The sequence below is a fragment of the Anser anser genome (assembly GCF_964211835.1).
Source record: "Anser anser genome assembly, chromosome: 15".
NCBI lineage: Eukaryota > Metazoa > Chordata > Aves > Anseriformes > Anatidae > Anser > Anser anser.
The window spans coordinates 13,083,581-13,097,419 of record NC_139736.1 but is presented as its reverse complement, the minus strand read 5'-3'; the positions used below and the strand labels follow the sequence as shown (position 1 = coordinate 13,097,419).

At 46.2% G+C, this 13,839-nt stretch overlaps 1 protein-coding gene across 1 annotated transcript; it reads right to left on the bottom strand.

Annotated features, from left to right (window-relative positions):
* Positions 1-25: 25 nt before the first annotated feature.
* Positions 26-13,152, bottom strand: CCNF (cyclin F). The gene is made up of 17 exons (XM_083799617.1): positions 13,014-13,152; positions 11,062-11,216; positions 10,537-10,643; positions 9,563-9,630; positions 8,591-8,781; positions 8,169-8,222; positions 7,533-7,637; positions 6,886-6,963; positions 6,313-6,464; positions 5,614-5,778; positions 4,821-4,944; positions 4,291-4,471; positions 3,754-3,841; positions 3,095-3,194; positions 2,662-2,792; positions 2,302-2,471; positions 26-1,760 (listed from the first exon to the last, which is right to left on the bottom strand). Exons 1-17 carry the CDS (start codon positions 13,024-13,026, stop codon positions 1,297-1,299), a joined length of 2,346 nt encoding a protein of 781 aa, XP_083655743.1. The 5' UTR covers positions 13,027-13,152; the 3' UTR covers positions 26-1,296.
* Between the last annotated feature and the right edge of the window lie 687 nt (positions 13,153-13,839).

The window sequence follows — 13,839 nt, the reverse complement described above, 5'->3', positions numbered from 1 at the left end:
CATAAAAGCAATACAAGGAGCCATCTTATTTATACAAAAAAAGTTTTATAAAAAAGTCACTACATTGTGTGTATCTGAACTGTTGCCATCTGCCACAGTAAATTCTAAACAAAGGAAGAATCCTGGAGTCCAGTTCCAGTGTTAAATTCATTGACATCTCCTGGAAGTCTTATACCTTGGTATTTAAATGCTCACTATGTTTTTAAAAAGAAAGCTGTTTTCCCAACATTCACAGGCTGACGGATCTTTAACGGGGGTTGGCTAGGCTGAGGTCAGCGTAGATGGTTCTTTCACATCACTACGGATATAGCATAGAATATTTTTTTTTTTTTAAGAAAAGCATATGCTGCCTTTGTGAATTAGGATCCAGTTGCAATAAAAATTAAGTTAGGGCTTTCTGTAAGACAGTTTGCCATTACTACATTGATGCCTGTTTCTAGTGTTCAAGTGATTTGTGCTTTATTTCAGGACACGTTAATAGAAATAGCAAGGAAGACTGTGCAAGACAGGAAATGAAGTTTTGCCACTGGCTGGAGGTGGCAGCTTAACCACGCAGTTCCAGCATAGACTAACAGTTCACAGAGATCACATTACTGTAGCATTGGGCAGTGAAGCATAAGGCACAGGAGGAGGATTTTTCAGGTGAGGGAACATATGGCAACTAAGGCCTGAGGCAAATAGGGTTTAAAACCATGTGAGAGGTAGGTTAAAAAAATAAAAGCTCAGACCTGCTGTGAGCCTTCATTTACCTCTTGATTGTATCCATGAAAACCTTAGATCAGTGCAGCAAAGAGTATATATATACACAGATAGACAAGGGAAGCACCGGCTGACTTGATATAGTACCTGGCCAGAAGAAAAAGGCAGCACAACCTCAAAAAGGTCTTTCAAAGGGAAGAATTCAAGCATAGTGTTACATCTAGTAACTTGGTAACCAAAAATAAATTCCTTTCTTTTATAGTGCCAGGCCTCACAGTGAAGCAAGGGACATGACAAATTTTCTATCACCAAGAATTAACTGGCGAGGTATGACAAGCTATAACATTTCATCAGTGGAAAAAGATCTTAGTTTGCAGAGGACCAGACAATAGGGAATACTTTAAAAAGACAGATATCAAGAAAGGAAACAGCCCAGAAGTGAGCTACAGAATTGAAAGACAGGCTTGCAGATCACAATAGGCAAAGTTGAGGGGAAGGACTCTTTTTGGAGGTATTGTCAATTATTCACTATCATCCCTGTACGACTATGACAGAAATACTGTTTCCAGGAAACCTAGAAAAGTAAAAAGCGTGAAGTCAGAGGCTTAAGAAGCCCAAGTTCACCCTTTCTTCACTGTGTTCCGCTACATTTTTTCGTTTGACTTGCCTTCTGTCACACTTGCTATCACTAGACCTTGCACAGACTGACTGTAAACACGATTCCAAGTAACGAGGCAGGCATGGCTCCTTGTTCATGGCGCTGCCAAGAGACAGTGCTGAGGTAGGTTTGAGAGGTACTCCACAGCTGCCTTCTACAGACGATGTAGGACTAGCACCATTGACGGAAGAGTAGCCCGAGCTCCCTTCCTGGTTAGGATTTCTTGGGGCAAGGTATGTTGAAACTCTGTGAGTGTCATCGGGTGTCTTGGCCTTCCTCTGTGGTGCCGCATGCTCGGACCACTCTGCAGAGAGGTTATCTTCATCGCTGGAGTCCTGACAGCAGTGCTCCGCTGGGTCCACATAAACCACCGTCACATCCAGGATTCCACTGGGACCTGTCACTGCAAGGATGATAAAAGGGAAAGGTCAGTTACGACTTGTGCATCACCAAGCAGGCATTCAGCACAGTCAAGCAGAAAAAAAAACACTTGCAAATATAAACTTTGTGTCTACTTACACATGGAGGGGAGGGTAGACCGTTTCCCCCTCAGCTTGTTTGGATAGGTACTGCCTAACAACTGCTTGGAAAGTGAAAGGCCAGTCTCTGCATCAGCAGAACAAACATAATAATACTGTCTGTAATTGGCTACAAGCCATCCCATTCATCAGGTTTGGTCTACTGTTGGATCTGAAAATACTGTCTTGAAATGCTAAGCAGCTACCAAAATCCCTCATTATGTTCTGAAGCAATATGTTCCTTTTCTTCTGTATATTCCTAAAACAATTTAACAGTTATAATCACTGGGGAAAGGGGGAAGAGTTCTTCCAGCTGGCCTTCTGCTGAAAGTTCAGGCTCCCGGTGCCTGAGAAACAGTTTTAAGCAAAGATAAAAAGCCAGTTTTAATTCTCGTCTGCTTTTTATAAGGAGAATAAAAGCCTCACCATCTCCATCTCTCTCGCCTTCACTTTCCTGATCACCTTCATAACCAGAGCAGGAATCTAAACTCCAGTCTAGGAAGTTGTCTAGAAGGCTTTCTTCCTGGGTGGATAGTTCAGCTGTAGGTGTAGTCACAAAGCTGCCTCTGTCATCCTGAATGCTGTCTTCCCTCCTCCTGTAGCAAGAAAATCCAGAAGTCACGCATTAAAAGACAGATCTACTTTTCCAGCTCTTTCAATAGGTATGCCAATTAAGGTGATTACAGAAAAATTGATCATATTTAAGAATGGAACCTCAGGATACCAGAGAGGACGAAAGGCTCATGCTAGTTTTCAGAGACATTTAAAGCAATGACTTATACTAGCCTTTTAGTTCTCTTTCCAGAGGGAGAGCTAAGGAAAGTCTCAATTTCCACCACATTCGTGTGCAAAGGACTGGGCTCCGGGTCCTCCTGTTTCACACCCAACACTGAGCAGAGCTGGCTGTAACTCATCATCTAAAAAATAAAGGGTCAGTAAGAATTAGATCAAGCGATTCCCTCTGCCAGGAGGCAGCTATTTTATCCTTATTTTCTAGGAGAAAGCTATCCTGGTGAGTTCTTCCTACACGTACTGAACCCCAACAGTTATAATCCCAGCAGGGGAAGTTTAAAAACCACAACTTTACCTAGTTGTTCTCGCCTCCAAAAATCTGAAGTTAAAACCCACTTCCCCTTATTTGAAGTTTTGTACGTCCTGCCATATGGTAGCTTTGCTCTGGGTGTCCAGCTTCAGCAAATGAAACAAAGAGCTAACCCACCTTTTCTTTGCCTATTTCTTCATAACGCTCATCTTCAAATCGTTGTTTCACTGCAGTTAAGGACACCTGCCTATAATCCTTTGGGACCTCATCATGGAAACTGGAAAGACAGATTGAAGTCCCAGTCTTAGAATGGATTACATGAAACAATGCTAGCAAAACCTAGCAGTTTATGTGCTTTCCCTCTGTCCACCTTAGCTCTGTGCTAAGGAAGTTGGCATTTCACCAGAGAACTGGTGAGTAGCTAGCCGGGCCACTTGGTTTCTAAGTGTATGAGCACCTAATTCTTTATCTGTTTCTTGAGATATACAAGATATTTGTCTTATAATCTTTCAAAAATTAGTTACATTGACTACCGGAACTCCTCCTGAAATTCACCAGTAAGCCAGTCACAACTGTCTGAAAACAGTGTGGCAAGCTGAAACCTGCTAGCCTTGAGGAGCACCAGGTCTTCGGTAACCCAGGGCCACTATCAGGACAAACAGAATAACTGTCAGTGCACTGGCCCCTAGACTTCAGTGCCTCATGGTAGAGGGAACAAGGCAGTTTCCCAAAGCCACCTCCTTCATTTGGAAGGGCTGGCTATGGATGCAGCATGGCTGCAAGAGCTGGAATACACACACACTCGTTTCCTCCCAGAAGAGTTCCAGAAGTTTTACCATTTTTGGTGGAGGCTTAGCACACAGGGCAACAGGTCTTCAAGAGAGAAACCAGTGAACTCAGACAACTGGCTGGTCCAGGGATGTGCTAGAGAAGAGAACAGATATTACCATTTCATGTTCTATAATCAGATTTCTTTATGGGATAAAGATCATTTTTAAGTGATAACGATTGCCACGAGCTTTTGCCTCTACACAGCTTAAGTTAAGAATTAGCTTCAAGGATAGCTTTACTTGAAAAACTTAAGATATTCCTAAATATAATCCTACAGCGTAGACAATGGCAGAAACCTTCAGACTTGTTTAAACACTGGGCTTGCATTGGCTGATGCTAATACTCTTGTTCATCACAGCTATTAAGAAGTCAGACTGAACTCAACTCTTCATTCTCAAGTTTTATACCTGTTCTCCTCTCCACCCTGCCCCCCACAGTGACTGGGACATCTTGCCTAAAGGCAAAGTAAACAAAAAAAAGGCACCCTAAATGGGAAAGGCAGACTGACATACTACGTACTCCTCCAAATGGGCTTTCCTTACCTTGACCGTGCAGTATCTTAGCCAGCAGCAGTGCCGCAGCAGCCAGGCGAGCTGGGGAATACACAAAAAGGCTTGTGTTTAAGAGTGACAGTTCGCAAATGAAGCTGTAAAGGTGCAGAGTTCTTCTCTCCAGTGAGACTATGTTTGACAGTACTTCTTTGTAGTCCACAATAGTAGGTATCTAATACAAAGGATAACAGAGGTTGGCAATACAAGACAAGCACCAAGTATTTAGAACAGTTGTTTCCAGAAGACATTGTTTTCATTAGTGTTTTCTTTCCTATTTTTTTTTAAATACTACACTAACATTGAAATATTCTCCAGCAGAAAAGTAAACGTCCTCAACTTGTCTCAAGAGACATAAGTATTAATCTCTACAGAAAGAGAGAGCTTTGCATCTGCATGCTCTTAAACACGCATGGCCTCCACAGCTGATAAAGAACAGCTGCATAAAAAATAATGTCTTAGATAAGAAGCACTAATTACAAGAGCCCCACAGGCAAAATATTCCCTCCACTTTCCAAACTCACCCTTATCTTTCCCTCCAGGGCAGAAATGATCTCGCCCATCATCCTAACCAGATCTTCATATTTGTATGTGTTGTCCGTTAGCCACACAGCTTCCCGTATTGTCAAGATCTCTTTGCTGATGAAACTGCAATATCAAAGAATACTAACAGTTAACCCCAGAAGAGAGTGAACTTGTGCACCTATGCACTATTTTTTTTTCTTTCTGTGGCCAATAAATGCATCCAAGATGGCCAAGGAGTTAAACTTTAATAAGTACCTTATAAAGTCAAGTACTGATTGGGAAAGAAAAACCAGCAATTCTTCATTTATTTCACCTTTTAGCTGGAACCACCTACTAGGACATTGCTAATTCTTCATTTATGAAACCTTTCTTAGCTTAAGATGCAAGATATTGAGGTAATTAACAGAGAAGAATAATTATCCACCGCACCCTTCTGTTCATCTGAGCAAAACAGACTAAACTAGGTAACAACACTGCTGCAGTTGTTCCTTACAGGGTTACTCATGCTAATGAGAGTGTGAAAGATTTCAGTTGTTGATGGAACGCATTTAGACTTAACCACCACTATGGAGTTGTTTTCATATTAAAAAACATGTTCAAGGAATATTCTGTGCCTCATTTGCAGGGACTGGGACTGTTTGTATTTGAACTCAGTTCAAGCAGCAGTCATTGTAGAGGGAAGCCAAGGATTCTTTCCAGTACTATTATTAGCACGGGGAAAAAAGCTTGAGCTGCACAAACGAATTTGAATGATCACAGTAACCACCCCTCAGCGTGATTCAGAAACCCTACCGTGTGCAAATGACCATGCAGGCTATTCCCAGAAGTTGGAGTCGAGATCGAGGTACAGGTCTCAGCTTCAGATAGCGATCCACACATCCCACTGTCATGTGAAGGCATAGGCAAGAGAAGTCTTTCATGGTAGCCACTTCCACCAGCCAATCAATCAGGATATACCTAGATGGCAAAGACAGACGCATCCTGCCCAGTTAGAAGCCATTCAAATCAGTGAAAAACTCCCTCCCTTTCCCTAGTCATCTGAATTCCTTCTCCACTTAAAAGTTCAAAGACAAGACCGCTGCCCTGGGAAGCCTGTTCCAGTGCCTGACCACCCTCTCGGTGAAGAACCTTTTCCTGATATCCAACCTGAATTGTGAGACAACTACTGCTCCACTCGCATGAGAGGGCACGGCTGTGGTTACACAACTCCACACCATGCACAAGGCGTTCCCACCTACCCCCAGCCTGGCCCAAGATGCTTCCTCCATCCCCTAAACAGAAGGCCAGGGAGTGTGTCCAGGCACTGGAGTGCTGAGCGTTCACACTGCTGAAGCGCTAGCTTGCGCCTGATTGCACGTAATGCACTGCAGAGGAGTAAAGCTGAAGATTTCGTCTTCCAACAGACCTCATTCTAGAGATGTTTCCCCTCTACACATGTAAAGGGAAATAGTTTTTTGCTGTGTGGCCTGATTCCTGGATCTGAGTTTTTACCTCATTGTTTCATTTATTCTTTTCTGCACAGTGAAGATACTTTGCTTGCTGATAGGAAGGGAGGCTTGAAAGATCTGAGACACCATTTCACTGGAAGATTTTGGCTCTAATCCTAGCTGGTTTCCATTCCCACAAGCTTTGGCTAAAGCTATCTGTAGTAGAGAAAACACAAAAGAAAGGGTTTTTACCAAATGCAAAATAAAGCAGCTAAGAATGGTCCTATAATTTTCCTGTTGAAAAGAGGGAACATGAGAAACTACTTGAGAGAACTGCTAGATAATTGGTAGTTCTTAGTCTGGCTAAAATACCGAACACTGCACACGTAACTCAGGGGCAGGCTTTTATGTCTATCACAAGCTTAATCCTTGGATTGTACCAAAGAAAAGTGCAGTATTTTCCAAAGGAGGGTGATTTGCAGAGTATATATACACACACATACAGATATTATTCAGCAGTTTTGACCCTGCTTCTGAAGGGAGAAGTCTAAGCCTATAGTGGTGACAGCATAGATAAGACCAAATAAAGATAGCTTTCCAGGGTGGGGGTTGAAAAAAAAATAAAAATCTATCTTACCTGTGCTTCCCAGCAGCCCTTTGCTGCATAGTCCCGTAGCTTCCTGAGACTTTGGAGGTATCTGCCAGGATCTGACATCTGTAGAGAAGAATGTAAACGCATTTCAAAAACCATTACCTTTACATAACAAACAGAAGAACTGCATTACTAATATCCAAAGAAAAAACAGTACCTGCAGGTACCTCTATTATTTCAGCAACCTGTCTGTTTCTCACCGTGACAACACTGTTTTTAAGAAAAACTTTCTTCAGCTCTTGCCCAGGGTCTTGCAGGAAATGAGATGGGTTACAGGAGATTCCAACATACTAGCTTTGGCAGATTTTTTTTTTTTTTTGTAAATGACAGTGCAGGCAATCTCCCCACTCCTGTTCCCAAGTGAGCAACCTGATCACTGGCCAGCAGTCCCTATGCCTTTAGTAGGCTCACTATGAAAGAACTGCTAACACCTTTTACAACTACTTGTAGACTCATTTACTTTAAACACCAAGACAGACACCAGAGCTCATTTGTGAATGTTCTTACTATTCTTCTTGGTTATGAAGAAGGTAAGATTTGAGAAACCGCGATGTCTTTCTTCATATGCTCCTTGCACGGGACAAAGGTTCAGACATTACAGTGAAAGTGTTTTGAGAAACAAAATTACTTACAGCAACCTTTCTGTTACTTTCCCAAAGGAGGTAGGAGCTGTTTAAACAACCCTGCTTTGAAGATTCTTCAAACATTTCAAGGGACTCTTTTCTTTTTTCTTCATCCTAAGAACAAAAGGCATGACTGTATTTACGCTGTCCAGACGGATCTCAATACTTCAGAAGCTACTGAATGGCTCTGTACTGAGAACTATAGAGCAGAATCAACAACTTGTGAGTCCACTCCAGATTATGAGGGCTGCTCCAACATCCACTCAGCATTTAAAGATTCCGTCTCAGGAAGCAGTGGTTTTCCCCAGCCAGACAAAATCTTCTTACCTTGCTTGCTACTGACGGCCATTTTTGTGTGGTTGATACTCATTAGGAATGGAAGGCGTCCTTTAAGACCTGACCACACAGCAAGCCCATGATCATGCTAAAATTAATTTAATTGTTTCTAAAATTGGATAAACTAAGTTGATAATGTTCCTTTAAACAATTATTAGGTTAAACCCATGAGAGCAGAAATTGCTACGCCACTTGAGGAAGATAAGAACATTTGGATGACTTTTCTTCACTCAAGGCAAACACAGCATTAACGTCAATAAAAGTCATTTTCAGAATCCCCAAACGTATCAAATCAGAAACAGCGCTCACCTCAAAGAGACTCAAGACCTTAGCCAAGCAGTAGAGAATAGATCCTTTCTGAGCCTGAAAAAAAGCATCAAGATAAAGTATTGCTAAAGATAAACAAGGAACAATAGCAACTTTTGTTATTAATTCCAGAGTCAAGTTGTTTGCCTTTCATTCTTCCCCCCTGCTTTTCTCAATATTTTGTCATCTTTGAGAAAGCACTGAATCTCTCAGAAGAGACAGCACAGGCCTCTGGTACTCATGATATACTGCGTAGTTTGGCAGCAGATTCATTAAGATGATTGATCCGCAGTCACTTAAACAGCAAGAGCATAGGAGCTCCTTGGGGAAATGAAAACAATTTTTGCAGAAGAAGTAGGTGCAGCTACCAGCCTGTCTTAAAGTCAAGGGCAGAAAGCAAAGTTAAGGGCAGAAAGCAGTCTTACTTTCTCCAGCTGACACTCTGCTTTAAGACTCTCATAGACCACAGCTTTACAACAGCTTCCACTCAAGGACCAGGGAGGACGAATAAAAAGCCAGATAAACGGGGCTGCGCACACATTCAAACGCTCTGCCAGACTGAAGAAATGAGACGCCTTTAATCCATTCACTTCTGCACGACCCTCAGAGATGGACACTAAACAAACAACAACAAAAAAAATGGAAATAGTTTAGAGTTTATTCACAACATGTTTTTGGCATCTAGTCAGACCAAGAGAGAAAATAGGATACCACCAGGAAAAGATTGGATAGTATTTTCTCTTTAAAACTTTAAAGATCAGGGAGATGGCAAGAGAAGACAAATCTTATTATAATTAGTCTGTAGGAACATGAAATCCTAAGCCCAGGAGGCATTCTGCAAATACCAATACTCAAAGCAACATTAATTCCTGTCACTGCACAAACGAATTAGTATGCAAGTTACCTGCCTTGCTAACACCCCCAGCAAGGAGGTTCCTCCTGCCAGCCATCAGTCCCTTTTGTTACAACCAACAGACTAGTTAAGTAGCCAAGTTTGATCAGGAGTTTACAAAAGATGACTTCTAAACATGAATTCATAAGCTTTGCACAGACTCATTTTGTCGTTTTAAAAGACCTGTGCACCATACCATCACTTAACACCTAGCAGTTTAGTGCCCAGTTCTTAAGTTGTACTGAAAGATAAAACTGAAGAGGCACGGTAACACAGGAGTCCGAACCACACACTTAAGACAGCAAACTGGCTCTGAACATCACTGCTCTAGAACCTGGGTACAAAAGCATCAGTGCTCAAGACACTGGAGAAATAGCTTTGCAAGTAGCCAGTGAAAATGATGAGGCAATTAGCCTGATCTGTAGCTACAAGCCATCAGCTCGTCTGTATTTCTTTCCATCATGCCGTCTTCCCCAAGGCCCCAAGTACAAGCTCCCACACTTACAGCCTTCATTGTACAGGTATGCTATTCCCAGCTTCACAGCAGCTTCAAAGTTACCCCTTTCAGCAGCCCTGAATGGGAACACAGAAGATACCTCAGGTTGAAGCCAGTAGGTGTTTTCAGGCCCACATCATCAGACAAGTTACTTCAGTGGAGGCCAAGCTGTGAATTTGTTGTTCACCAAACACAAGCATACGAGCTTTCACTACGTAAGTTAAAGGCAAATTATGCTGTGGCTTTTCTTGCTGCAACCCTTTCATATGTCCAGGATAATTTGACAATTCACAGGAACAGTTTCCCAGTCCCATGCAACATCCCCGATACAAGAATGCAATAATACGCTTTGGTACTTGCACCATCGAGGACATGCCTCAAGCCCTTGTGCTCCTCCCTTCCAGACCAATTTTCAGATAAATCTTCTTCAGAAAGAAGATGATACATGCATCAGAGCAGAGGCAATAACAAGAAGCAGAACAGTTAGCATGACATTTAAACTGATTGATTGCCTTCAAATCAGATGAGTAAAGAGACATTCTCCTTCCTTTTTACGGTGCTTCCTTTTTTAATTTCAATTACCCATTCAAACTGCACTTGTTTTAATACCGAAGTTTATCTGCTTTTCAATACAGTGGCTTGCACCAGAAGTGACCAAAACAACTAGGACCCAGAAATACAGTTATGCTCTTGATCCTATGATCTCACTTGCATGTTCATATGGAAGGACCAGTAACGTTTCAGTTAATGTGTTATGTTCTAACATGGAATGCTAATGCCCTTTGAGAGAAGTAACTTCAGTGTATGCAACTATTTGCAGCTTACACGTGAAGTCAATAATTCTTCATCACCCTATGGAAAGACTTCTATAAAAAAAGGATTGTCAGATTTCTCACTTACAGTGAAGATTGATTAGAATTGCATATCTAGCTTGAAACACCCTCCTCTACAACTTCAGAGGAATATTGATTCTTAGAGCTTACCTTTCAAACACTTTCAGGTTTTCTGGAGAAGGCCATACATCTTCAAAGCTTGCACATGCCCAAACACTAGCATGATTATCCACAAGGTATTTAAGATGTGAGTGCACCTGCAAGGTTGGGGGGAAAGCATAAAATAATAATTATTAAAGCGATCAAAGGAGAAATAGTTCTTTGTGATCTAATTTTATATAGGTAACTAATTAATCACAAGTTCATCATAACTCTCTTGCTGTTTAGCCATCACTAAGGCAAAAGATGCTAAACCAAATCAACTTGTTCAGTCCCAGTGAGCTTGCAAGACAATTTCCACAGAAGATTTGCACAAATCAAACAAATACCACTGCTAATCTTTTTAAGCTTGAGTACCAAGAAATAAAATTATTAGGATAGCAAATATCCAGCTACTGCATGTACTTTTTGCCTTTCTTCAGGTTTACTCGGACACAGACTTTCCTGTATGCAGTCCTGGCTCCTAATGGCAGAAATAAGCCACTGCATGTGACAGAGAAGCACTTGCAGACTCACAGCTCTGACCGAGAGGATGTCCTCAGCAGGAAGGCCTTTCAGAACATGAAACAGAACGTCCTCAGGCAGGCTTAGCAACGTCAGGACTCGGGGCCGTTTTCTTATCCTTCGCTTTGAAGGGAAAGAAAAACACCTGGAGCACCTACAGTGAATCACTGGAAAACAAAACCACAGAACAGCTCAGTTAGTGATGGGACAGTACAAGAAGAAAGGCACTTACAGAGTACACGCATATATAAACACATTTGATCAAGTACCTATTTACTGCAGCATATAATACTTCTTCAAACGTATTAACTGTAGAGATTGAGCACGTGTCACAGAATGCTGTAAGACCTAGCTACGAAGAAGCAAGTGACTGGTTCAATTTTTTTTTTAGTTCAATTTAGTCAGTTAGGCTAAGATGCTCAGAAGGGATGGCTCGTGCCACTCAGCTCAAATTCTCCTCATCAAGGAGAAGCCTCCTGTGCCCTAACTCCATCATTTGACCATTTAGTTAAACTGTCACCACTACAACTCCATTTACCTCCCCCACCTCCCAGCTTGTCCTTCTCAGTTGATAACGGACCTTGAAACGTGACCGGGTCGATTAGGAAGTTAAGACCCACTAAACCCGCTGCAGCCAAAAGCCCATCTTTCTGGGCAGCCAGTTGCTGCCACGGGCACTCACGGAAGAGCCCTAAGAACCAGGGAGCCTTTCTTTGAAGTCTTCACCGTTTTGTAGAGTTCACAGACCAAGGCGCTGGCTACTTCTGTTGCTGGTTAGGAGTTCACCCTCACTGCATTAGCCGAGAGAGGCAAACCCAAGAGGAGCGCAGCGCATTGCTCTCTGAGGACAGGAAACCCAAACCTTTCTCCACCCGCTAGTGAGAGTGCAGTGCTCGGGCTGCCACGAAGAGCCTGGCTCCTGCCCGTACTCGGGACAGGCAGAGGCACAGGCGACAGAGGCCATTTCTGAGGCAGAAGGTGGCTGAACGTTTCCTTCGCAGACAGGAGGGCTCCAAAAATAAATTCTGAAGTGAAAGCGAATTAAAGGACCGCTTAAAGGTCTGTGTTTTGGCCACAGAGGACTTCTTGGTTGTACTTCTCAAACCTGGTTCAAGCCTTACACAAAAAGAGGTTACACCTGGGAAATCCATTTACTTTTTTCCTAAAGAAACTTAATAGAAGACAGCCTCCGCTAGAGAATCCAACACTGTGCTGCACGCCTGAGCTAGCACTGTTGGCCCTATTTTCACTGCATCGTTTGTAATTTGAAGATATTTTGACGTAAACGAGAACCCTGGAGTCAAAGCAGCACCGTAACGCACACACCAAACCGTCGGGTCCGACCGGCGAGGTACGCCAGGTGAGAGCCAGGCAGTCCCACTCGGTAACAGGGCCGAAGGCGCCAGCTGAGCCCACGGTGCAGCTCCCAGCTTCTCTCAGCAGTAAGCGAGAGGACGGGGCGCGTTTGCGAGGCGTTCTCCCCTCCGTTTTTCCTTCCCTCCGATCTGCTCCTCGGCGCCGGTTCCGTAACGCGCCCTGGCCGTAACCCCGCAGCCCGACAGCCCCGGGGCCCAGGCCCTCCGCGCACCGCGGCGAGAGCGGAGCCGCCCCACGGGAAGGGACCCCGGGACCCCCGGGACCCCCGGGACCCCCGCACCCGGCTCCGCAGGGCCGCAGCGCAGCCCCCGCTCCCCGCGCAGGCCCCGGGGGGGGGGGGGGGGGGGGGGGGGGAGCCAAGCCCGAGCCCTGGCGGCAGCCGCAGCAGGAGGAGCGCCGCCCGGGGCCCGGCCGCCTCCGGGAGCCTCCCCACCGGTCCCCCCGCGCCCCCATCCCCGGCCCCGCCGCCGTTTGAATTCCGCGGCCCGCCGCTCGCCCCGGAGGCGACCCCCGGGAGCTGAGGGGCCGCGGGTGTGTGTGTGTGTGTGGGGGGGGGGGGGTGCCGGAGCGGCGCGGCCCGCACTCACCGCCCGCCTTCATCGCGGCTCCTCCCCGGGGACCGAGCGGCGGCGGCGGCGGCGGCGCCCGGAGCGGCTCTGAGCGAACGGCGCCGCGGGGGGCGGGGCCTGGCCGCGGGGGGCGGGGCTTGGAACGGAGGGGCGGGGCCTGGCCGCCGAGGGGCGGGGCTCCCCGCTGCCCGCTCCGTCCCCGGGGCTCGGCCACGCCCCCTCGGCGCTCAGCGAGGGTCAGGGAAGGAGCGCGCGGCCGGCCCCGCCCCAAGCCCCGCCCCCTGCTCGCCGGCCCCGCCCCGGGGGGTGGAGGGAGCCCCGCCCCTTTCCGCCGTAGGCCCGGCTCCGCGGAGCGACGCCTGCCGGCCGCGCGCACTTTTTTTTTTAAACACAGCGGGCCGCCTGATTGGCCGGCGGGCTGCTGGGGGGCGGGGCCGGGCCCGCCCCGCGGGCCGCGATTGGGCGTCGAGGATGCGAATTCGAATCGGGGCAGTTGGCGGTTCGAGCACCTCGCGGGCACGGCGGCTGCGGCGCATGCGTGCGGAGAGCAAGGACCCCCCCCCCCCGCTCCCGCCGTGTCCGGGGCGGGCGTTGCCATGGCAACAGGCGCCGGCCGCGCTCCCGCTCCCCTCAGGGCCGGGCCCCGCTCCCCCGGCGGTGCCACCCGGGGCCCGCACGGCGGCGGGGCTCGCAGCCTGCCGCCGGGTCTCAGTCCCTATCGCCACCTAGTTCAGCTCCCCTGATGGGCCGGGGGCTAAGATGTGACAGAGCTGCGGGCAGGAGAGGCCGTGCCCGGTGGCTCCGTCACCCCGTGCCCCCACGACACGGGGCCCCGGTCCTGCCC